We start from the raw sequence: 27,008 nt of genomic DNA, 5'->3' as shown, positions 1-27,008 counted from the left end.
AAAGTGTTGGTTAGGTCAGTGCGTAGTAGTCATCAGTGTAATTTTCAGGATATGTGGAAATGAAAGTCAGCCAGGCCTACAACGAGTCGAAAGGCTGGTTACGCCCCTGGTAACCTTAGTTGTACGGACCCTCTGTCTCTTTACCGATATTTATATAAGCAAAAGGTACCGAAGGAGCAAAGTTTTCATAAGACAGAGGTCCAAAACTTGTATAAAACTAAATTAAACAAGAAAAAAATGAATGAATGCCCGAATTCGTATTATTATCAACTGTTATTATGATGATATGTGAATTTTTCAGTGCGTGAAATGATGCTCTACCACTTTGCTGGAGCATGAGTTAATTACCTCCAGTCCGAGCTTTTTGGTTCTTTCTTTATTCTAAAACTCCTTTTTATGGTAAGGGAAAGGCATTCTGTATTGCAGATTCCAGCTAAACTGCAACATGTAAAAAAGTCTTCACGGTAACCGCTCGCGAAAGCTAAAAATTAACTGACTCTCTCAAATTTAAAGGTGCGCTCGAAAAGATGCGGTGCTGGACGGTCATATAATACATAATTTATTCATCAGAAAAATTTTGCAACAGATACAAGTTCGTTAATATTTTCTTGCCCAGACACAACTGTACTTATTTTTGTGAACCTGTCTCCTGCAAACATTACTTAATCTTATGGGTTAAACTATCCAAGAAAATATGAACAATCTCTAAGTAAACGAGAGAAAAAGATATATCATCGTAATCGGAAAAAATGAAGGCTCAGGAATGGTTTTAAGTATGGACAATTTAGCACCATACAAGGAATGGGAATTAGTCTTAAATCTCAACGCGATGTTTTTGTCAACCAATAGCATTATAGTTCGTAAAGTTTAACCTGATTGATGTTTATAAATGATTTACGGCCTGCCGTAATAAACACCTGCTAGTGTCTGGAAATAGTTTATTCTGTGGATAAAAGAGACTAACGTACAAGAACAAGGGAAGTCAAAAAGGTATACCAGTATGCGCCGAGGTTTGTGTTAAGAAATTAAGGCTTCAATTCAATTGTATAGCGCCATTTTTGAAAAAGATTCTGTAATTACGAACATTTTATTGCCGGAATTTTCTTGAGCTTGTTAAGCACCTCAACAAGCACCTTTTTTCCAGAGAGTCACAAAGAATCCTAAGTAGTTATAAATGGCTTTTCATCGTTGACCCCCTTCCCCCCCCCCCCCCCCCCACCAAGCTTATCATGAGTTGAGCGCCTAAAGTTGAGTTTATGGTTTGAACTAATTTTTGCTTTGAAAGGACCCATTGTTATCTTCTGTTATCTCTTTTCCTATGGCAAGCAAGTAATTATGCTGTACTTCTAATTTTTCCTTGCCTCCCGAGGCACGAAAATGCGAAATTTGAATAATTTGGTCTGGGAAATTTTGGAAATTAAGAAGGGTTCGAATTGTTCGGAGTTTTACAACGGAACCGAGAGTTCGAAAAAAAGGATGATGGGGCTGTGTCACGTGACGGCTGGCTGCCTCATTTTGTTTAAAATACCAATTTCGCTAGGAAAATTGAGAAATTACTTGTGAATGACAAAATTACAAACTTCGTGTCAAACAATCATGTGTCTGAAACATTATTTCAACTGTTACAAACGACAATCAAATTTGAAAAAGTATTAGGCTAGCAAGTTTTTAAAAACCACAATTGTCATCCGTTTCAAGAGGGTCTCAATGGGGTGGTGGCTTTTACGGTTATCGGCTAAAATTTTGGCTCTTTTGCGGCTATCGGCTAATTTTTTTCAGTTACGGTTAACAAAAAAGTTAAAAATTAACTTCTTTTGTTTCAAAAGTTAAATATTAATTAACAAGTATTTTTTGTATCTTTAAATCAAAATAAAGGTCTTCGGATCATCTCGGGACGGAAACAAGCTATTCTTTTGAAAAATTTTAACATTTGATAGATCATACTTTTTATAAAGTATTTCACTTCTAATATTATTTTACAAATAGAAATGTCAAAGGTCAATTTAAAAATGATCTTTTGTGAAAAAGCAAAAGCGGACACGCAAACGCCCAACTCAAGGCCCGGGCGCGACATTCATTATAACAGAAATGGCCGTTTTCACACTACAGACCGATTATTAGTGCGAGACGGGTTATCCGTTTGATGATTCGCGTCAGATAGGTAATACTTCTTAATTTAATAGTTTTAATTTTGAATGAACAATCCGCCTGACTTCATCCGTCAATTTCGACGGACAGTTTGAAGACGGGATTATCCGTTCCAGATAGCCTGTGTACAGCCGCCCCCTCCCCTCAGAAAAAATTGGAGAAGGGGTGTCTGAGGGGAGGGCGCGACTGTACACAGGCTAGTCTCAGACGGATAATTCATTTCTAGCTCTAGCGTGAAAACGGCCAATAACAAAATTCCCGTGTCCAGTGTTTTTAATGATAGCGAAGGACTGTACGGAACGACTGTCTGCCGTTGCCTTGTCCGTAGGCGTCATTATTCCGCGCGGCTAATGCGTTTCGAGTCACGTGGTCCGAGTGAGTTCGCCACCGAAATGCCTTGACCGAGATTGCGTGGGAAGATGCCGTACAGGGACTAGGCCTGGCAATGTCTACCGTAGCGTCAGAGAAAAACAGGGAAAGGCTGTTTTTTCAGTGACATCTCTGCGTGTTGTTTCACTTGTGTTTCGAGGGCACGACCTCCTGCAAATCACAAATATTAATCCCCAGAAAGAAGCCACACTTTCGCTATGGAAAAAATTAGTTTCCCGAGAGAGTTAGGGAAATGGAGCCTAGGTCTTGGTCAACACCTAAAAGACGCTTCGCCTAACGTGCGTACGGAGTCACACTAGCCGGGAAATAAAAAACGCAACCATAAGTGAGTTTAGTAGCTCCCTTAAAAGTAGCAAATCTAGGGAAAAGTTTCTTTTACGGTTAACTCTTTTTTACTCTATTTACGGCTAACGGTTAAAATTTTTCAATTTTTACGGCTATCGACTAAATTTTTGGCCGTTTTACGCCTATCGGTTAACCCCATTGAGACCCTCTTTCAATCTTCTTCAAGTTTTTCCATCCGTGCCTCCGTGTTGCTGTGTAATATATACCTTCTTTTTACGTTTCAGCGTTTTGAGTGGTTATTTTTGAAGCGAACCGACTGCAAAGCACACAACACAAGGTCAATTTTATTTCGAATCCTATCAAAAAGCAGAATTTAGATCGTATTTTGTTTGTTCTCATACATTCTCTTATAGAATTCAATTCCAAGGAATTCCCATAGAGCTTGCCTAAATCCAACCAACTAAAATACACTCTGAAGTGTTTGTTGAATCTCAATCAACCATGTGTTTCTTCTGTTTTATTTTAGACCCCCCATACTCGTGCTATGACACTTCCTCAGGTTGACGAACATAGTCATAGTGTTAGGTTTTTCGTTAATTACATGACTTTTCATTGTTTTACCTTTCAGATGACCAAAACGCCAAACGGCAAGGGCGATTTGGCCCCGCCCCTCCACCTAATTCCCGTCCTGCACTTAGCACTAAGACTTGGCCATCTGGAAACAACATCAGACGATTCCCAAAGAACGGGTAAAAGCAGCTGACAAGATGGACGAACTAAGGGCCAGGGAGTCAGTCGCAACAACAGGAACAATTTAAAAGCGCTAGTTATTTATAACTGGAATATTAAACTTTCGATGAAAAACTATTTGTTATGTGTTGAGTAAAATAAAATATCAGTGGAAATTTAAGTGTGAATAATAAAAGACAGGGAATGGCTGCTAAAAATTCGAAAACGTGCGGCGCTATGTTTTTTTATGGCTTTGTATGTTTAGATTCTCCACCCTTTAATATCGCTCTTTAAAAGGAGGCGCACGGGGCGTGCGAGCCTTAAATGTCCGTTAAAACGTATGCCACGGTCTTTTTAAGACTTTTTATTGAATATAGAAGGTTTTATAATAATTTAGAAATTTCTCTAATTTCAGTGTTAAGGATTTTTATTGAACTAAGAGTATCAGATGTCATATATAGTTACGTTGTTTTGAAACTTCTGTTCTTTACAATATTATTTCCAACATGTCCGCCAACGCCCAGATTTTTCATCCCTTCTAAGAGAAGAAATTCAGTTGATCATCAGCAATTTGCTTTACAATATATCCAAGTAAGCGGAACATTTTCACCTAAACTTGTGTCAAAGTTATGTTTGGCAAAAACAAAATTTGCACCTGCGGTCGTTAATCGAATTAAAAACTAGTAGCGGTCGTGGCCAATACAGAAATTCATAATGAGTAGGGAATGATGCCACATGACTTCTTTTTGTACGGTACATTCTTTGTCCATTTTCTGATCTACTTTCAACCTTAAAATCCTGGCAATTTCTTTAATGTAACCCCTTTGGAAATGTAAGCGCATTCCATCCTAGACGCCGCTCCTATAAAAGCTTCCCTTTCACGCAATGCCTTTTCCCTTTTAACGTGCGTTGAGGCTACCAAATTTTTACTGCTCAGTGTATTTCCCCTCATAGAGATGATTTTCCTGAAACATTTGGGCAAAAACACTGTCAAAGAGTGCAAAAAGTGGACTTCCGGTCACGAGCGTCTCTCAAAAACGTCTTTGCTTAAGCTCACTATTATCCCGTGTATTATTCGTCAAAAGCCAAACAATAGATGTCGCAACGTTGCGAGAAATAACACTTGATTCTTTTTCGTGCAACACTTGCTGTAAGGAACCGTTGCAACTTGCGAGGAGGCTTTATTTCAGGGGGAGTTAGAAGGCTTGCAAGATGTGTGGCCACAAAATTGAGAGACAAATTGCCCAGTGTAGGGCCTTATTAAATCGTATCCGGTAACGACAGGAGATATTCGAATCGAATTGAACCTAGCCTGTTCCAGGCTCGGAGATAGTTGGGTCCGCTGAATTGAGAAAGCGCGAACATGAAAAAAAAAAAATAATAATAACAACGGGAAGAAACTTTTCCTTTTTCTCGCCCCGCCAACTTTTCGCGTGCCTTTCACTTTCACGTCTTCCCCGCTATCTGAGAGCCTGGAACAGGCTAAACTGAACCACACAAAATGCAGTACCCCGTAGCATAGCCTTCTGTTGTCTTCTTGAGTGAGAAGGAGACAAGGAAGGTCTCCCAGAATCGCGTCAAGCTTTTAAGGTCGCCGCAGCCCAAACTTCTGGACTAGTCAATCTTGTTTCCTCCCGTCAATCAGGTTTATTCGAGTGCGAGTATCCGTTGATTGATAAACCGATGACGATAGCCGATCCCGCTGAAGCGCATGATTATTAGGCCTGGGTTCGAAACCATATCCTAACAATATGCCGCGCATGCTCAACAACGACCTCACTTGATTCATGCAGTCACTCGCAGGGTGAGAGAGAATGCACCAAATAGGTGTCACCAAACCATCAGGGCCTACCGATAACTTTAAAGCGGATTTCAAGATACACACATAATAGCAACCACACTCTTTTATGAAAACTATATAAAAACGTTATACAACGTTTGCTAGTTACATTGTAGTCACGTAAATTTAAAATTAACTTAAAATAATTTTTTATTACACCAATTCTACGGAAGGCGCCTATATACATTGGGTTATTAAATATATTTCTGAAGTACGAAAAACGAGAAAGCACGCCCTGTTGTAGAAAACCACTGAGAAAATATCGGCTGAAGGCAACAAACGACATTGAAATAGATTTAAATTACGTTCACAATGCAAAGGTCTGTAAAAATCCTTCCTTACGCCAGATTTCCGAATCTTTTTGTCATATTTCTCATTTAATCTTCTGTTACAGATCAAAGATGATATTGGCAGAGTCATAAAAAATTAGGCCTGTTTCAAACGTCGTGCTACTGCCGTGCTAAGCTGGCTCGACTGTAGCTCGACTGCAGCACGACACTAGCACTACTTGCTTTCAGACATCGAATTTAATTTAGTCGAATAGCACGGCTGTTGCCGAAAACAAAACACAAAAATGAAGAAACGGTTTAGCAGACTTTTAAATATACTCTAATGTATTTATAATTTATGAATTGAGTTCGGCACGGCAATAGCACGACGTTTGAAACCAAGTCGAGCTACTACGGTGTAGCAAGGCAAGGCTTGCCGTGCTACACGGCAGTAGCACGACTTGGTTTCAAGTGTCGCGCTACTGCCGTGCTAAAGTCGAATTTAATTCGATCAATTGAGTTCGCCACAGCAGTAGCACGACGTTCGAAACGGGCCTTAGTCTGAAACATGAAATATTAATTCTTGGGACAAGTGTTAACATTTCCCCTTTCATTCCTGAAGACGTTTAATCAGAATGATCAAATATATAACAGGATTTCATCCACAAACTATTATATAAGAAAACCATCGTGTTTAAAAATGATTCTAGAAGTGAAACATTGATAAAAACAACAAGCAGAGAATAAGCACAAGAACCTTTAACAGGATAATTATACGCAAAGAGGGTATGTAATCAAGGATAAGTTGTCACTAACTTCTTGTGATGCTTAGCCTGCGTAGCAGGCGTCGAAAGGGGTAGGGGATTGGGAAGAAAGGAAAAAGGGAGCTGATGTTTTGCTTGTCTGGCAGCGTCGCACATAAATTACATGTTCGTAATACCAGAATAATCGCAAGAAAAACTGATAGTTTGCTCATCTGTGTGTCACGCCAGTTTACACTGAAGCATGTTTCTTGAACTTTCGCTTTTAGCACGCACTGGAGCAGCCCGTGAGCCCGGCCGTTACTATCGACTATAGCACAAGATGTTTCACCTTACCCGTTACAGCGAGAAAAGCAGAAATAAAAACATAAACATAAAAATATCAAAATGTCCTGCTCCTCTTTTGCCTATGCTTCAGTCGTTGTTATTTCTAATAAGGTGCTCGACTTAAGCATAAACACGAATGTCTTTCTTTTCCTGCCAAGTTGGAATTATTCTTTGGCGCCAACTTTACTTCTAGACCCAAATTTTGTGCTTGTGTGCATGCACATGTGAGGCCCAGGTCCTATGTATCAACATATCCAGCTATTTCGAGAAAGCTTGTCGGAAAAAGTGCACGCGACAATCCCGAAAGGTATTGTGGGTGGTTTTGAGTTCGCTGTTCTTCAAGGAAGAAGGGCACAAGAGGCCATGGACGTATGTTTGCGCGCGCTAAAGGAAAGCAACACTAAAGAAGTTTTGACAGCTACAGAGTCAGGAACAGTGTACTGATCATATCCCACATTACCTTTCGGGATTGTCGCGTGCACATTTTTGCTGACAACCTTTCTCGAAATAGCTGTATGTACTGATGATCAATCTGAGTGACACGGCAACCATGAAAAATATCTTTTAAAACCTATGCTTACTATCGTCCTCTACCAAACGAGATCTTGCGAACAAATCCGTTTGATGATGTTTATTCCTTGGGGTCTTTCATACTCTCATGTTTTCGTGGGAGAAATCTTCTCTTGCGTAAAATTCCGGTGAAATCTGTCAGTCTGTAGTACATCAGTCTTCCTTGAGAAGATCCTCAACTTGAAGAATGACACTCTGCATGTTCAGTTTTCGTGAACGCGTATCGTATTTATTAGATCTTAAGAGTCAAACATCGACCAAAGCATCTAAGTCTATAAATTTTGACTTGATGGGTGAGGAGAAAGGATAAGGCAGGTGATCTTCGTCGTTTTTAAGTACTCTGCAACCATAAATTTGTGATTTCCTTTAAATTTAGAAATTGGCAGTCTATAGCCTGTCTATTTCCTCCTCAATACATTTCGCCAGTTGGATACTCGCTTGCAATATGCAGGGAATTATATGAGTCTCTCTAGGGGTGGAGGTTTGAGTATGGAATCCAGTTCCACTCGGCCAGCTTGTCCTTCCTCCTTGCTTGGACTATAAGTACCGTTACCCGCTCGTTTCCTCAGAGCCAAAATCAGAAGAATAAAAAGTGAAATGGCAACGAGGCCCGCCACTACCACCCCACCGATAAGATACGGAGATACCCGAGATTCCTTTGCAACTGGAGGACTCGATGTGAGCTGTGTTTCACAAAACTGTCCAGTAAACTTATCAGGGCACACGCATGAAAAGTTTCCAAGCTGATCATTCACTACACAAGAAGCACCATTCTCACAAGGGTTTCGCGAGCAGGGATTTTTAAACTCACAATGTCCACCCAACCAATCTGAGCTGCAGGAACAATTGAAGAAGTTTTCTTCCGCAGTGCAAGTACCACCGTTTTGACAAGGATTAGAGTCGCACTTGTCAATGAGTGAATCACAATTGCTCCCTGTATATCCAGAGTTACACTGACAAACGTAACTATCCATTAACGGGATACAAACTCCACGTTTGCATGGATTAGGAAGGCAGTTCGCCAATAGTCCACTACAATTTACATTTCCAAACCCTTCTGTACAGTTGCATCTGTATTCGTTATATGCTAACCTTTCACACGTTGCATTGTTCTTACATGGATACTCATTGCATAAATCAATGAGCTTTTCGCACTGTTTTCCAGTGTAATCCACGGTGCACTGGCATTCATAACCGGGGAAGTACGACTTGTTGACATGACTGTCGATGCATGTTCCATTGTTAATGCAAGGTAAGTCAGCACATTCGTGGATGTCAAATTCACAGAGTGTACCGTTATAACCAGCAGGGCAGGAACAACTGAAGGCTGTTGCGTTATCCGAACAATTTCCCCCATTTTTGCAGGGTGCCCTTATCTCACAGGTCAAAGAAGGATCATACTGACACAAGGCACCAAAATATCCCGGTTTACAGTCACAAGCGAAGTTACCTTTAGTGTTGTTACAACTGCGTGTTCCCGTAGCGTTACAAGGACCGTAAGGCGGCGTGTCAGCACATTCATCAATATCCAGCTCACAGAAGGTGCCATTAAAACCATCTACACATGAACAGTTATAAGACGCAATTCCATCAACGCAAGTGGAATTGTTGGTGCAGTTATTGTCTGCACAGTCATCAATATTTATTTGGCAGTTTCTTCCCATAAAACCCGTTGTACACGAGCAACTGTAGTTTAGGTGCAATTCTGTGCAGGTTCCTCCATTTTGACAAGGCCCAGAGGCGCATTCCTTCGTGTCGTTCTCGCATCGCTTTCCTTCAAATCCTGCGGTGCAGTTACAGCCAAACATGTCAAATCCAACGTCACTTACTTGGTTCTCATTGGTTGGAACGTTTACGTGCGTTAGGTTATAACACGTGCCATTCACGCACGGGGAGTGTGCGCAAGTCATGTTAGCGGTCAGGTTACAAACATTCCCCGCCCATCCCTCGGGACACGCACACGTGAACTGGTTCCAAACGTCACCGCATACACCGCGTACACAAGGACTTATGGCGCAGACATCATCACCATGGCAACCAAGCTGTATTCCGCGGATGGTGGCGTTAAAGTGAGGTTTTAATGGTGTCACATGACTTACATTCAATGTACCGTTATAGTAATCAACAAACGGGAGCAAAAGACCTCCAATGCGGACATTATCTAAGCAACCTTTAAACACCGAGTTGCCAACCAAAACTGAAGTGCGTTGTAATAAGCCGGTTATTTCCCTACTAGGAAGTCTGGATGAGTTATAAGTCTTGCTACCGTCTACAGTAACATGACTTTGATTATTGGTGACGTTGAAGACGACGTCATGCCATCGGCCGTCATTAACAAAAACATCTGAAAATACAAACACAAACCAAAATTTAAGATTTTAAGTTGACAGAAGTTCCTGAAAGGTAGACGGTGTCCCAATAGGGTATGCTGAGGCACCACAAGCCTTTCTGTAGATAGGTGGGTCCTGGCTGTGTTCTGTAGTTTTAATAAATCCCCTCCCAACCATTACCCTGAGTTCTAGAGGTTATTTTTTTACCTATATCTATAATTCCTGACAGTTCGCGGCGAAACGCCTCACTTTCTCAAACCGTAAGAACGGTGTACTTCATCCTAGATATTTCAAGAACGGACCTCTGGAGCCAGGGTACCCAACCAAATGTTCATTAGGTCAGGCACTTTGTTGTTAGGTCTTAGTTTACCAGATTATAACCGAGAAATGTATCGTGAACATGTTCCTATCTGAGAACTTTAAACAGTTTAAAATACACAAGGCGATACGTTCCAGTATGCAGTGATAAATAGTATCAGTTCACAGCACTATGACCTATATTTAAGGGTAGAACACCCTCAGTACATATAGAGGGTTCCCCGAAATTTGTGCCGAACTGTATTGACTCTTACCTGACAATATTAAAACACTTTCTCCTTCTAAAAGGTAATGGGTTCTTACTCGCCCATTCGCGACCTCCATCTTAAAGAAAGTATTCTGGTCTTGATTTATGTCAATCAAACTAGTCGATGGCTGTCTTGTCCGCACTCTCAGGGACACACTGAAGCTGACATTAACGTTTGAAGTGAATTTGAACACTGCACTGCTTGAACTGCCATTCAATGTGACAGGACGTACACCTATCAAATAAACGAGAAAAAATTCTAAGTTCTCTCTACCCTGAGTCCCATACACATAGAATTCCTCACTGTCTCTGATCAGAGGGTGGAGTGCCAAAGCCAAGCTAGTTATGAAGTCAACCCTAACTGTGTAAAAAGCACATAGCAATCTTTGCAGATACGTTGATGACAGGAATCCTTTTGCTTCAATACCATTTCTGGCATTGATGAGAGCGTGCGTGGGTTCCAGCAATAGTTTAACACTTAGCGACACTGACTTGGCACCGCATGACCAATTCTTCCAATATTGGTGAGAAACGTTGAAATAACATTGAAACCTTGTTGGAAGAGCGTTGCAACATAGTTTGGGATAGTTTGGGCTTTCGTCTAAAATTCCTTTGATCAACAACTTTGTCTACGTACACAGATATTGGAAAATATTGGATTGAATTGACACCGTTTAAACGCTCCGATCAATTTTCGTTGCTTCAACGTACTTGCGCACTTTAAGAGTCCGAAAGTGATAGCGGCCGAAAATAGTATTTAGCTGGAAAATTAAGATCCTGAAGGGATATCAATCCAAAAGACGTGGCTAGTGATACTGAGTCTTTTGGTACAGATAACTGGACCCTTCACTCTTATAATAAATCTAAGTCCTCGCCTTCTTGGGGTGATATAGTTGGCACAAAATTTATTTTAAAAACTTCGAGAATAAAAGAATTAATATTTTAAATAGTTGACCACTTACACTCGTAATTTTCACCGACATCTCTGCAAGTTGTATTGGCAGGACACAGGTTAACCAGGGCACAACCATACAGTGCACAGTCCGTCCCACCATAGCGTGGTTTGCAGTCACACTGATATTTGTTCCATAAATCTTTACAGTACCCTCCAACACCACATGGAGCGGAACGACAGACGTTCATCCCTTTACACCCTTCACCCACATGACCACTAGCTAGTAACTGATACTGATCCATGGAAATCAACGAGGGAGGCGTAAAGCCGAAATCAAACAGTTGATTGTTGAGTCGAATGTCCTGCAAACAGCCCCGGAATGGGGTTCTTATAAGAAAGGCATCAGGGAACCGATTGTAGTCATCCAATCCTCCAATGAAGGTGAAAGTTAAGTTAATACTTTTCCCTCCGGTTAGAACAACTTCCTGTGTGTGGTTATCAAGGCGCAACATGTTGCCTTGTACTTCCGCGAAATGCCATTCTCCGTCATTTATACTTTCATTGAGCGTCACATTTGAATTTACCCCGTCTAACTTCACTTGAATAGTCAAGAATCCTTCATAAACAACAACAGCAATATGGTTGTCGCCACTGTCTGTCATAAATACCACGAGACCGTTATGTTCTCGAGTTCGGATGAAGAATGATAATTCTCCAGAAGCGCCAAAACTTGTACGGTTGGTAAGAAATTTAGCAAAGCTCGCATTCTGCATGCTCTGAATATCCCGACGCCGTCTGTTGCTAGCAACGTTCAACGGTTCGGTTGCACCAAACGAACCTGGAATCAAAGCTGAAATGAAGAGAACATGGGCGTTACCAAAGCATAATGTTCGTGCAAAGGATAAAAAGGAAAACTGCGGGAACGCAATTTTCTGTACAGATCACTAAAAACGCATCTTGAGGAAACCGATTTTTTGCCATTTTTAAGACTGACTTTTCTTGCTGGTGACTTATTTTTTCGATTAATTACAACACTTATTGTTACTTAATCTACAAGCACTCGAAATTCAAGCTTAACAAGTACAGATGTAAAACCCTTTGATTAGTGTCATTCAATCACAACGTGCCTGATTGCTCTGGCAATCGATCACTAATAACTACAACATCACTTGATGCATTATGATCACCCAGGTAATTACACGCATTGCCTCGTTTAAACAGACATCTTACTGTCACATGATATCTTGTATTGGTCCTGCTTGTTGTCTCAGATGGGAACAGTTTTTGCAGCTCATTTTAAACAGAAACATTTAACAGCCTTATCCTTTTAAGGCCTACTCTGGGACCTTAAGTCGCCGTAATTTTAGGCGACTTAAGAAGATTTAAGGCGACTTTAGGAAAATTTGGTCAAAATGTTGTGCGATTTGTCTTTTAGTTTTGGTTATTACTCACTTGCATTGCATTGTGGGCCAATCCAGCGGCGCTCACATTCACAGCTATACTTGATCCATTTATCTACACACTTGCCATAAGCACAGGGGTTCGAAGCACAAACTTCACGGCGGAGACATCCAATACTAGTATTGATTAAAGACACTTGTGAGCCTGTGGGAATCACAGTGTTCCTGTCTATGTTTACGTCCTGGAAGCAGCCAGTAAAATTATACAGCGTATTATGATCATAACTTGGACCAAATGGAGATCCACCAACGTAAAGATCTGTTAAGCTCACTTGAGTTTGCAGAGAAGATGAAGCAACGCAGTGTTGACCGCAAGAAGAGTTATCAACTGTCACGCTCACAGAGCTTGAAGATATGTTGATATGAATTGTGTGCCAGTGGCCATCGCTGAGGTTGGCTGTCTTGCCTACAGAAAGCTTAGTAACCTTATTGTACACGATAGTAACATTTTCTGTTTCGAGAAACACAAGAAAAGTATTTTGTGAATCAGCCGCAAGCAGGCCATAGCTTAGAGTGGTCCGAAACTGAAACGAAAGCTCGAAGGCATTTCTGTCAAGCTGGAAAAACATGAATGACGAGCCGCTCAATCCAATGGTGGTCACGTTCGCGCATAGCGCACCTCCAAACCCCGGAGAGCATTCACACGTGAAGTTGTTGTTTTCTGGGTGTGGCGTGCATGAGCCGTTATTAAAGCACGGATTCGGAACGCAGGATGTGACCTTGGTCTCACACCTTTTACCAGTGTAGTTACTAGGGCATGTACAGTTAAAATCAGCTATTAAATCATAGCATGTTCCGTTGTTTATACAAGGACTAGACGCACACTCGTCGATATCCTCGGAGCAATTTTTTCCTATGGGATGAAAAATATTGAAATACTCCAATTAAAACAAAAAATTTCAGAATCAATTGCCCCGACTAATGTATTGCAATTAATTTCATGCTTGCGAGAAGCCCCGGCTTTCCGGCCCCACCCATCAAACCGATAGTTTTCCCCAGGGAAGTAAAATATATGAAGTACAGTGAGAAAAATCTTGGCCACCATTTAGGTTTAAAAAAGGATCAACACTGTCTTCAAAATATCACGTTGGTGTGCAGGCAACAACCGTAGTTCAATCAGAACCAGGCCTTATAATGGTCATATTTAGGTCATTAGCTACAGATTACAAAAAACTATTTCTTCTAAAAGGACTGCGCGGACTGTTAGGAAAGAAATCATGATGATGTTGTCATATTTACGATACACTGCTAGTAGACATAAATCACAGCGTAACGGGGTAGTCACGAGGGGCTTTACACCAGTTTCTCTACCTCTCAAATTCGCTACGTTCGAGTTCGCTACCAACATACTGGGCTCGCTGCCAATTGGCAAAGTCCAAAACTTGCACCTTTGGAGGGGGAAGCGTAAAAGAACGAGAAATATAGAGAAATATTTAGTGATATTAAGGAAATATTTTTAAATGGTTTACCGAAAGAAAGTAATACGTAGCGAACAGGTAGTGAACTCCAACGTAGCGAACTCGACACGTAGCGAGTCTGTGCTGAAGTCAGCATTTCTTGCCTTTACCCATACACAAATTACTCCTGTAGAGTTATGACGAAATTTCAACAAGGTGCACTAATTAGTTTTAATCCACGTCCATCCTTGCCATCCGTTGAAACAGACGACAGGAAACAGTTTCAATGCCTAAATAAATTCTTTAACAAGGTTCACACAAAAAATTCCAACCCTTTTTGAAGGACTTTTTAAGGACCACCTACTAGGAATATAATTTCACAGATTGTACAAAAATGCACATTTCCAGTCTATTCTTTTAAGCCTCTAAGGCTTGAACTGTTTGCTTCACCAACTTCTCTAAATTTTGCAGTTCACTTGTCTTAAATTGATAGTTAATTATTGCATAAAAAATTGAGCACTTTGTGTGAATAACCTTTAAATTCTCTGAGCTATGATTCATAATTTATAATTCCGTCTTGGACAATGAAAAATCATCAAAAAGCACTTTCCATGCCACTAAATTCAAAGTTGAAGAAAATTCAAGGACTTTTCAAGGACTTGCAAAGAAATTTAAGGACTTTTCAAGGAAAAATGGAATTCAAGGACTTTCCCCAAAATTCAAGGACATTTCAAGACTGTGCGAACCCTGTTTAATAACAAAACTGGACCATTATTTTTGGAATTCAATTGACGCGAAAACAAGTTTAAGCCCTTTTAAAAAAAACGCAAATAGGAGCATGACATGGCCCCTTTAATGTAGTCCAAAACTATTTGCGTTTCAATAGGTTACCTGTATATCCAGGAAAACAGGTACAGTTGAAGCCATTTACCAGATCTGTACAGTTTCCATTAACACAAGGGCTTGATTCACATTCGTCGATATCAGTGGAACAATTGAAGTCTGAAAATCCAGGCTTACATGTGCAGTTGTATGTTCCATCTAAGTTTAGACAAGTTGCGTCATTTTGGCAGACATGCAGGTCACACTCATTTATGTCAGTGTCGCAGTTTTTTCCCGTCCAACCAGATGCACATGTACAAGTGTAGGAAAAAACCCCATCGGTGCAAGTCGCGCCATTTTTACAAGGCAAACTTAAGCAGTCATCGGTATTTAATTCGCAGTTATGACCTGGAATAGAGAAAAGCATTACTCTTATAGAACTGGAATTTTTCCCAAACAACGCGCGTCCTCACAAATATCGAGGACACGATGACATCGAAATTGTTCTCTGCGAAAATCGCAGTATTGCCTTGGGAAATAACGAGATTCTCGCGACAGTATAGACTAGGGGTCGGCACGTTGTAGTAAAAATTGCTAAACTGTTTATTAATTAAATAAATAATATCATAAGGGGAAGAAACCGATACTGCAAATGAAAAGCGCCTAATCTACGCCATTATCGTAAGGGGTTTTTCTTACACTTCATTACGGGTCACTTTCCTGACAGGCACTATTCAGGGTCGGGGGGGAAGAGGGGGGGGGGGGAAGAGAAGAATTCGGGCATTTTTTGGCGGGGAGATCGGCACCCCATCCACACATCTCGCGCCTTAAGCGAGTACGAATCTTTTCCCTCTACCTCCTGTAACGCAGGCTAAATTTACCTTGGAACCCATTTCTGCAAAAACACTCGTATCCTTTCCGCAGATGATCGTTACACTGGTAATCCGTCACCGCGTTGTAGTTGGTGCAGACACCTTGCCTTAACTGCTTGCTACAGAGGCTCTGGTTTTGGCATTCATCAATATCAATCTCACAGTGTACACCTGTTGTCCATTGATCACAATTGCACCGGTATGAACCAGGGACATTAACACACGTACCACAATTGCAAGGATTAGCTGACAATAAACAAACACAAACAAACATTATGACTCAAATAGGCTAGAAAACACAAATGTTCACATGTCAGGAGACAAATCTATCGCTTGTTCGGACGCTTTACTAATAACTTAAAAGAAACTAGGATCAAGCTACGAACTAGTATCGCATGTACGTATTTCTAATAACAGCAACTATCGAAGGCCTTAAGGGTGCCTCCTTAACCCTTTCAGCAATTTTATCCTAACAGAATCCATACATCATCAAGAGAAAAGATTATGAGAATTATGGGAAAACGCTTTGAACTTTTAACAAATTGGCTGAACTAATTCTTAAAGGAAATGTATGTAGATCAGTCTAGAGAATTTGTAAGGTAATGAGGTTTGAGAGGTTAAGTCGTCCTCAGGGGAGGGAAGGGGGTACTTTGAAGGTACATGAAGTTGCCTAAATAACCCCTATTAACTATGAAGTACCCTTACCATTACATTCATTTATGTCAGAGTCACAAAATTCTCCAGTGAAACCTGAAGTACAACTGCACGTGAATGAGTCAATACCATCAATACAAGTTCCGTTGTTACAGTTATGTGACGGACAGTCGTCGATATTGTTCTCACAATTTGTGCCATTAAATCCTAGCACACAAGAGCAGTTATAGCCATCAATCCCTTCAACACATGTCCCATTGTTCTTACAAGGATTTGAGTCGCACTCTTTGATTTCCAAATGACAGAACTCTCCATGGAACCCGGCTGGACACTGGCAAGTAAAGTTATTAACACCATCGATGCAAGTGGCGTTTGCAACACAGGAGTCATTTTTGCAGTCGTCGATGTTCACTGAACAGTTTCTACCCTCAAATCCTAACACACAGCTACAGCTGTATGAGTTCCCGGCGAAAGAGCAGTTCGCGTTGTTGTCACAGGGATTAGGATGACATGCATCTCGCACTTTGTCGCAGTCGTCGCCATAAAACTCAGCAGGGCAGTAACAAGTTCGATGATTGATACCATCAACACATGTAGCATTGTTTTGGCAAGGATTAATCACGCAGTCATCGATGTCGACATCACAGCGATGTCCTGTAAATCCTGACGTACAGTTGCAGGTGAAGTTATTGAATCGGTCAATACAAGTGCCATTGTTGAGACAAGGGGAAGAAAGACATTCATTTGTCTCAGTTTCACACCTGCAAGACATAAGGACTAACAACATGAGGATTGATATCATCTGGGAACATGATGGACGTGGTAGAACAATTGTTCTTAGAAACATTTCACATTAACTGATGTACGTTGCAATTTAGCCGACAAACTTCCCCGAATTGATAAGCATCCGACCCACCACATTACAAGCTCTTTCATAACGAACTTTCTGTTTCGAGGTATTTGAACGCAAGACGTCACGTATAACGCCACTGTGAATATTTTAAAATTTGAAAAATTTAATATTGGTATTCTACAGCGGTTTAATTATAAAGCTTGCGGGAAATCACAGTTCCGACTTGACCAAAAGGAGACATTCACTGCAAAAAATTAATGAAAAGAGCGATATTCCATTTCCAAATTGGCTTTAGAAAAGGCTATTCAACAGCACAACATGCCAGTGAAATTGCAGGAAAGCAATATGACGATAATCTACATCTAGTTGTGGAATATTTATAGAATTTTCGAAAGTTTTCATATTGTCAACCACTAATATTGTTGAAGAAACTATAATCATATGGAATTAGAGGCATTCCCTTGTAATGATTCACAAGTCATATTTAGAACAGGAAGCAGTTTGTAGCCATAGGCCATACAGAATCACCGAGGCACGCGATGACTTGTGTGGGGTTTGCATACTCTTTAGAGCTCTTGAAATTCCAAGAATTTCCACGACTTTTTGCACGAACTTGTCCAGTTTTCCATGACCTTACGTTTAGCTGTCAACTTTCAAACATTTTCAAAACACAAACCAAAAAAAAGAAAACAACAACACAGTTTTCCCTGACTTTTCACAACTAACCATTAAATTCTATGACTAACTTTCCAGGCCTGAAGATGAACTTCTTATTTTTCATGACTGAGACACTGAGATTTTCTATAACTCGAGCGAACTCTGTTTGCGGAATTCCGTGAACTATCTATTGTCCTTGGTTTTCTTACTTTATGACAATAATCTACCGAACGACTGGGAGACCCAAAACGTCAGTTCGTGAACTGAACTGAAAAGCCTTGAAAGTAATGAATTCTGAATAAAAAAGTTAAGGTATGGTGGAATGTCAACCAGCTCTCTATCAACCTAATCAAAATAATTCTACGACTATTACATCGACTGAAAAAGGAACTACAAATATAGAAATAAAGTTACAAAACATATATCGATCTACGCCAATCAGTTTTAAAAAAGAAATAACTAAGGATAACATTTGCACGCTCTCTGACAAATCATTAACTTGTAGAAATCGATGCGGTTGTAAGACTAATACAGTATAGGTAGTTAAGGTATTACGCTTTCATATTCAAGACGACCTTAAGTGGAACTCTCATGTAACAGAAATGACAAAAAAGGGTGCCAAACGCTTGTATTTTTTATTGCAACTAAAGCGTGCAAAAGTACAAGCTCAAGAACTGGTTCAGTTCTATGTTGCTTGCATCCAGTCTGTTTTACCCCATGGCTGCCAGGTTTGTCATTTTAGTCTTCCACAATATCTAACCATAACTTTTGAACGGATACTGAAACGTGCTCTGCGGACAATTTTTGGTTGCGAAGTGCACTGCTCAGATGCCCTGTCACGTTCAGGCCTTGTTACGTTAGAGCAAAGAAGGACAGAGCTGTGTAAAAAACTTTTTAACAAAATTGGAGAAAATCCCCTTGATATTTTGCACCCTCTCATACCATTCAACGAAGGACCCTCTAAGGCCCTCAGGAACTCTAGATCATAACGTGTAAAGCCATGCAAGACCAATAGGTGCTGTCATACCTTTATTAACAAATGTTCAAGTATTTTTAAACAATTCTTAGTTAGTCTAATATTTTAAACTTTCGAAGTTGCAGGATTCATATGGTTAGCATGCAAGTATTTTCGGAATTATATTTCAAAACGTTTTTCTATACATTGTAAACTTTAGCAATTCAGTCCATACTGCTAGTAAGGTAATCAATAAACCATTCTACTTCTACTTCTGTAGATCTGCCTCATGCGGATCGATGACTCGAAATATCACATCACTTATATCTGCTCTCGTGTCTTAGGGAATATTGGAATCATTTCAAAACTCACACACTATCTTTCTATTCACTAACCGGAACAAAGTTACAACAATGTATGGCCTTAACTTTCATGTGCTGTAAAAGCTTGAGGAAGTCAGCTTCAAAAACGCACCTGCAAAAGTTGCAATCTAAAAAAACTACGGTCCTGAGGTAAATGTTCTCTGCGACTACAGATGAGTCACAGAAAGCGCTCTTCTTGTCCTAAACATTCTGCACGTCTTAACAGTAAGTACAAAAATGTAATGTTTACCGTATAGACGCATATGTGGCATAAAGGCGGGGTATTGCATGCATGTTCAATAACTGCTTTCAATACTCAAGTAGTCGGCATACTAACAAAGAAAAAAAACATCTGCAAAAAATGTCCTTGAAACCAAGGGGGTACACGCTAAGCGATACATTTTTTGTCGTCCTTTTTCCCCTTTCAAGAAGCACGGAACTCAAAGATACTTTTTAAGTTTACCAACCAAAAGGCAGTCTTTCAGGAGCAGGTATTGATTGCAGGTGGCGAAACGTTGTTGCAGAAAGTAGAGAGTAGTTCTACTTTTTGCAACAAAATCTGTACAAGTTGCATGCGCCTTTTACCGAACCAAGGAAACTTGTTTTGCAGCAAGTGACGTAACTCCGGTGTACGGCGTGATTCCCGCGTTATTTTATCCAATTAGACGACGGTATTCACGCAAACTGTCACAACTTGATTTGTTGCAAGGCAGGCTTTGAACGTGGGTAGCAAAACGTGCACATCGCTATTCAACTCGTTTTGCGGCAATGTTTCGAAATAAGATACACGTTTTTGTTGCCCGTTTTACAGTAGCTTTCAATGAAGACTGGATGAGCTAGCGAATGTGGATGCTCTTTTTTTACTGATTACGAACTTAACTTGAAAGTGAAAACTGACCTTGGGCCTTCATATCCAGGAAGGCACGAGCAGTTGAACTTGTTGATGTCATCAACACAAGTTGCATTATTGAAACAGGGATTTGTAGGCTTACAATCATCTACCAAGTCAATTTCACAGTTTGTGCCAGAGTACCGCTGAGGACACGAGCAATTATAGAAGTTAATACCATGCGTACAATTGCCACCATATTGACAAGGACTTGAATCACACTCATTGATATCTGTGGTACAATTGACTCCAGTATATCCTACAAGGAAGAAACGAATACAGAATTTAACACATGATGCCTATGAAACAGCATCACTGATCTTTTCTTATTATATAATTGCCAATGAAATACGGGCTTTTGTGCAAAAACGTGATATCTTGACCCCTGAAAAGATCACCAGTTTCAGTGGTCACAGAATAAATTGTGCCTATATTTAAGTAAAAATGGTTTGGTACATGTATTTCATTGGTGTTTATTCTATTATATCTCTGCACGGCTATGTAATATCCCCTACATAAATTATGCATCCATAAACGTATAAATAGGATGACGGAAACAACTTTTTTTAAGGTAAAATCACATGGTCTTTAATGAGCAACAAACAACTTTTGCCAGCCAAGCTAACAGGTCTACTCAAACTGATGACCTGACAATAACAATATGATATAACCAAGATGAGCATGGAGTTGAAACTGTGTAAATGATACCTGTGACTAATTTAGGCTGCAAACTTACCAGGCTTACAAACACACGTGTAGTTATTGATTCCATCCTCGCACAATGAATAGTTGTTACAAGTGTGAGATACACAGTCATCAATGTTATTCTCACAAAGGCTGCCATTAAAGCCCACTGTGCAATTACAGATGTAACCACTTACTTTATCATGACAAGATCCTAAAAGTGACAACATAAAACACATTACTTTTAAAACACATTACATTAACACTTATACTTGTAGTTGTAGGTTAAGTCCACTGTCAGGTTAAACCAGAATTTTCTTTTAGATCTAGTGGTCTAGTGGTCTGTGGTTTTCTCAGACCACAAAACAGGCCATATTTTTTCGCAGTCAAGTAATTTATGCCCAAACAGTCAAAATGAAGAGTATGGAGAAAGGCTGAAAATGGAGAGTGATACTGGGGAGAGAGTGATGTTTCTCTCTACACCATAGGGCCGGGGGTGGGGTGAAGACTCCCATACAAAAGTGACGCGGATGCTTGCCATCTTGCTTCGACCAAAATTGCAGGTTTTAGTCTCACTTATTTTGGGGGGGATGGAAAGTCACTAAGGGCTGTGCATAAAGAAATTAAATTTTACCAAAAATGCTGCAACCCTGACCACACAGAAATCTCCTTTAGGGGTCAGTTTAAACTTGAGGTGTAATTTTCATTTTCCAGTGAGCATCCCTGTCACTTTTATAGGGGAGTCCCCCTGGTCATAGGGCATGCGAGGCTCATGCTCTCCCCAGTCAACACACAACCCACTCAAGACATAGGGGACATGAGAGCTTACTGCATGCTGCAGTTTTGCGACCAAGACCAATCTGCGGCAGAGTGACTTTTCTAGGAAAAATTAATCCCAAGGCAAAATAGGCTTTAGGTTCTATTTACAGATTTCAAACCACTACTCCTTTAACTAACAATCATTTATTTATACACCCAGTCATACACAGGATAGTACCCCGCTTATAACTTGTGATAATTCCCGACAGTATTACCCCTTTTTCTGGTAACATTAAAAGCTCCCTGGATGAGTTCCAGTCAACACCAAGCGGAGTAGCTCATCAAAGTCTAAAAGAGTGCAGCACTGGATCTGATTGGCACATGACTCACCTCCATTTCTACAGGGGTTACTACGACAGTCATCAACATTCTCATAACAGTTCTTGCCCGTAAATCCAGGTTGACAGCTGCACTGATAAGTACCAGGGTAGTTTGTACAAGTCGCATTAGGATGACAAGGGTTGTTAGTTTCACATTCGTTAATATCCTCTGCACAGGTTTGTCCTGTATAACCAGATCCAGTACAATTGCAAGTGTAGCTGTTGATTCCATCAATACATGAGCCATGGCTGCATGGTAATGTTCCACATTCATTTACATTTATATTACAAGTCGGGCCCTTAAAACCTGAATTTTCAAAGACAAAAATTAATTATGTTAAAAAGTTATCCATAACCTATGAACTTGTCGTAGTGACACATACAGATATATACTCTAGGAGCACATGGTGGCACAGGCAGCTAATATAATGACTGTGTTGTGGTCACAGATTTCTCAGTTGGTTTGTGCTGCCCCCCCCCCCCTCCCCCTATAGTTCATAAATAGACATTTGTGGATTGACAGCTAAAATACCTACACTGTTGTCAAGTGACAGTGACTGTATTATATTAGACTTTCTGCAGATTATTTTTTAAAACAGAGAAATCTTAACAAAATGAGGGGTTAAGGTATTTTAATGTTAACCCTGAAAATAATAAATGCGTGAAAAGTACAAAAATCATCAAAATGACATTTTTTTTTAATCAAGGCTGTGCTTTAAGAACTGAACCAACTATAGGGAGTCCAATAACTTTGAGCATTCAATGCAAAAAAAAAAATTTCCAGGTTACCCTTCAGGCAAGTAAAAATGTGTTTGCCTGAAACATCTCCACTACTATGATTAATAAGTCAAAAGGACCCATAATTAATAAGTTAAAACAGCCCTGATGAACAAGGGGTTGAATTCACTAGCCTAATCACATAAACTGCTCGGTACTAGCCCCTGATTAGCCACTATCAGGTATGGCTGTAATCTTTGTACACTGCATCCACTAGTTGGCAGAGCTTGAAATAACAGCCAGTCAATGGACATTATGTCCGGTCAAAAGCAAGGTTTGGCTGGTCAAATCCTTAGATGACTGGACACTTTGTCCGGTCCTTTACGCTTCTAATGAACCAAAAATTTAGTTTAAATTTATAGAGATACATGTATGTCATAATAAATTATTTGTAATTGTCTGGTAAAGGGGTGTGTCCGAGCAAAAGTAGGTTTCACTGGAACTTGACCGGTGCCAGTAGCAAAATTATTTCAGGCCCTGTGTTTGGAATCAGTTTCGGAAATAAAACTGCAGTGATAGACTGCAAGGCAATGTGGTGGGAACTTGTCAGCTGGGCGCAGGAGAATTTCCAGCAGAGAGAGAGAGATATGGCATCAAATTGTGGCCAGCATTTTACACTATGCTAAAACTAAGTCGTCCTTGTTATGCACTAAAAGCCAAAAGTGAGTCACCAGGCACAGTACCCCTGGTTCTACACTGTAGAACCAGGGGTGTGCCAATCATCGATCTGAAATCTTTCTTGGGATAGTAGACTATGGAAAATGTTCAATCAATTATTGAAGTAAAAAAATATATCTTTGGCAGATAAAAGTACAGTATTGAGAACTTGAGTGTTGTCTTTTTAATCGTCTCATAATTAAAGAAGAAAGAGAAATTGATCACCCGAAAGCACAGAAACAATTCTACGCTCAGTGGTCTAAAGTCAAAAACTAAAAAAAGTTTCTAGTGCATGTACTATGTACCTTGACTTGCACAAAGGTGAAAAATATAATGGAATTGCTATAGAGAGATCTTGCCAATATTATAATTGATGATTGCTCATTTGGGTCAATCTGACTATTTTTGATGACTGATTGTAAAATCGCCGGTGATTTCCAACACAAGCTAGAACAAGGCCCAGTGACGAGACTTTACAGTATCTAATTACATTGATAGACAAACAGTTCAAATGGCAATTGAAGACTAACCTGAAGGACAGGCACACTGGAAATTTTCACTTCCAAGCTTAGAACATGTTCCACCTTGTTGACATGGAGAACTGTCACAAGGATCAAATTGGACTCCACAGTTCCTCCCAGTGTAACCAGGAGCACATGTACAGGTGTAGTTATTGAAGTCCGCAGTGTCTCTACAGTGGCCTCCATTTTGGCAAAGAGAAGAATTGCATAAAGATCCTAAGTGGTTATCACAGTGTCTGCCAGTCCAGCGAGGCCCACATACACAGCTGTAATTACCAATGAGGTCTTTACATGTACTGTAGTGATGACATGGAAACTGTGCACAATCATCAATGTTTATTTCACAGTAATCTCCAGTAAAACCAGTAGGGCAAACTGCAAGTCAACATGTGCAGAAGGGTTATCAATCTTATTTCATGGGTGACAAATTACTCCTTAATTTTGGCACTAAATTTCAGCGTTAATTCATAATAATTATTGTGCATGTGAAATTACAAAATTGCAATGGCAAAGTTCCATGGGTGTCGCATCCTCAGAGACCCAGGGCTGTCATTCGGGTTGGGAGACAAGGCGCGATGAAAGTTTTCAAGCATGAGCAGAAGAGCCCCTGGGTACTGACTCTCACCGGACCATTTCCAAACGGTCAAGCGAATGCTGGCTCCTGATCATTTGTAAGTTCTAGACTGGAGAGGTTCTTTAAGTATTTTCTGTTGGATTCCGTTTTCATGGCTCTAATACCTTTGCGGGTTTTCTTTCGTCTTTCCGTGTTTTTTTGTTCTAAAAACAGACAGATTATGTACAATAGAGGAATTACAACCAAACAATAAAGCCTCGAGGAGAACTTTAACATTGTTTTGGTTCCTTTATTTCTTTTTTGATGACAGTACCTGCAGAAAGACCCATAAATCCAGCATAACTGTTTCCCAATTAGCCTCGTTTCCACACAAATATACCATTGATCAACCTCATTTTCAAGCAAGTAAACCATCATTCAATAATCTTAGCTGATTCACCACTTGTAAATAGTACTTGATTTTTGCCGCTTTTGTCTGTTTTGTTTTGCTTGCTTTTCATCCTAATTACATTTCAGTTTGATTTCGCCACTTATTTATTCATAATAGTTAGTCTTAGGGAGGGGCTCATATAATAAGCCCCAAGGTTTCTATTTTAGCTTCCTCACCAGAAAAATACTTTTAATTCTTTTACAACTTACAATTTATGTCTGTTTAATTTTAAATAACATTTTAGTCATTGAATGTCTGTTTGTATATGTATTTTTTTCTGGTAAATAAACAAACTAAAACTGGAACTGTACAATGTATGTTGCTCACACCTTTCAAATTTGGAAAATGCCAGCTGCTTTATAATGAAGAATAAAATTAGCTGGGGGATTTCCGCCAATCAGATATGAAAAATATTGTGAATGAATAATAATACAAAAAATTTGTCACTGACACTAACCTTTATCAGGGCATCCTTGCTGGTTATCAAGAGTACAGTTTTTGATGTTAAAAAACGTCCCAGGTCCACTGTCTCTGAGCTGAATGTTTGTGCCACTTCCAATGCAACCAACGAATCCTTGCCCTGCCCTTAAAGGGCCAGAATTACGAAATCCTAAAATACTATTTGGAACATCAACAGATGATATACCAGTTAGTACAAGTGTTGAATTTATGGCTCCACTTCCAGCAACAAATTCCACTTTATAATTAAAATTCTGATCCAGCTTTGTTCCTACTGTAACAAACTGTCTTGTACCACTTATCTCCCAAGTCATTCTGAGGTGACTGGCAATAAATAATGTAGGAGTATGTGAATAGTTCACCACCGTGGGCACAACTTCAAGGGTGAAGAAACCATTGTTTGTACCCTTTTGGCTGAGCAAAACTCCACCATTGCAAGTTCTAAATGTTAAATCAAAACCACTAGTAAGAGGAACTACTGCACTTGACACTTGTATTAATGATGTTTCATTGAAAAAGAACCTGTTGGATGCTGTTGTGAGTGGACTAAGAAGGACGAGAAGCCCTACAATAAACCAGAAAAAAACAAAATATCAATAATAAAATATATTGTAATAATATTTAAATACAATCTACATTTAGAGGTCTGAACAAATAAAAGTCATACAATGGTTCTTTCTAGGGCCCTGTTTACAAGGAGGGAGGGTAACCCTGGTGCTAGGGTTACCCAGCACTCGCACATTTCTTCTTCTTTTACATGACATGTTTACAAGAAAGGTAGGGTTACCCTAGCACAAGGGTAACCTCGCTGAGTGCTAGGGTTACCCATTCTGCTAGGGATAACTCGCCTACCCAGGCAGGGTTCTATCTAGGATTTATTGTTTGGGGGAGAAGTCCTGAGTCGCCGAAGGCAACGAGCTTCCTAGTGGGGTTTGGGGGCAAGCCCCACCCCCCCTGGAAATGTTTTGCAATGAATATGCTCTGAGGTGCAGTCTGGTGCATTTTCAGACACAATTTTGAGAAATGTTACAGTGTGTGCAATGACCTTGTCGCATCTGGATGATTTTTCCAATATAGTTACCTATATACCTCAACGATAACAATATTTTTGGGGGGAGAAGCTTCCACCTCTCAAATACCCTAGATAGAATCCTACAAGGACAACTGTCTTCTGTCATGCATGACCAGTAATCTTAACAATTTGAACGGAAATTATCCAATTCTGAGCTAAATTATAAACATCTGAACAATATAAGGTATTTTCTGTATACGATGATAATATTTTCCCGTTATTTTGTGAATTTAATGTGTTTTCCTTAGAGAACGTCCTTCTATTTCAAATCTTGGACATTACAAAGAATGTCACGCATGTGGCACCACTTCAGTGAAGCTGGTAAAGTTAACCCAGGTGATAGGGCAACCCTACCTGTGAAATTAGCTTGTAAACCAGAGCTAACTTTAACCCGCTTGCTAGGGTAACCCTAGCACAAGGGTAACCCTCTCTCCTTATAAACAGGCCCTAAGAAGGGACAGTTTCTTCTCAGGTATTTAGAAGCATGATTTAATTGGGTTCTTAGAAATTTCAATCCTTCACGTTTTTTCTCTTTTAAGACCACATGTAACTAAGTGGTTCATTTCATTTGATCTGCAGGGGGAGGGTTTAAAAGTGATATGGGACAGTTAACATAACATTGATTGAACTGATTATGCTACCTCCCTCCCCAAATAATGTTGACT

The 27,008-nt window shown here is 40.0% G+C and overlaps 1 protein-coding gene across 1 annotated transcript; it reads right to left on the bottom strand.

The window, feature by feature from the left end:
* Nucleotides 1-5,438: 5,438 nt before the first annotated feature.
* On the bottom strand, nucleotides 5,439-25,729 carry LOC140938571 (uncharacterized). Its single transcript, XM_073388062.1, has 12 exons — nucleotides 25,270-25,729; nucleotides 23,818-24,183; nucleotides 21,864-22,160; nucleotides 20,767-20,928; nucleotides 20,040-20,289; nucleotides 16,366-17,075; nucleotides 15,670-15,906; nucleotides 14,858-15,196; nucleotides 12,562-13,422; nucleotides 11,177-11,959; nucleotides 10,222-10,449; nucleotides 5,439-9,663 (listed from the first exon to the last, which is right to left on the bottom strand). Exons 1-12 carry the CDS (start codon nucleotides 25,583-25,585, stop codon nucleotides 7,775-7,777), a joined length of 6,438 nt encoding a protein of 2,145 aa, XP_073244163.1. The 5' UTR covers nucleotides 25,586-25,729; the 3' UTR covers nucleotides 5,439-7,774.
* Between the last annotated feature and the right edge of the window lie 1,279 nt (nucleotides 25,730-27,008).

Source organism: Porites lutea, chromosome 5 (assembly GCF_958299795.1).
Source record: "Porites lutea chromosome 5, jaPorLute2.1, whole genome shotgun sequence".
In the NCBI taxonomy this organism is placed as follows: Eukaryota; Metazoa; Cnidaria; class Anthozoa; order Scleractinia; family Poritidae; genus Porites; species Porites lutea.
Note: the sequence above shows the minus strand (reverse complement) of the source record. Positions and strands in the feature narration are given on the sequence as shown.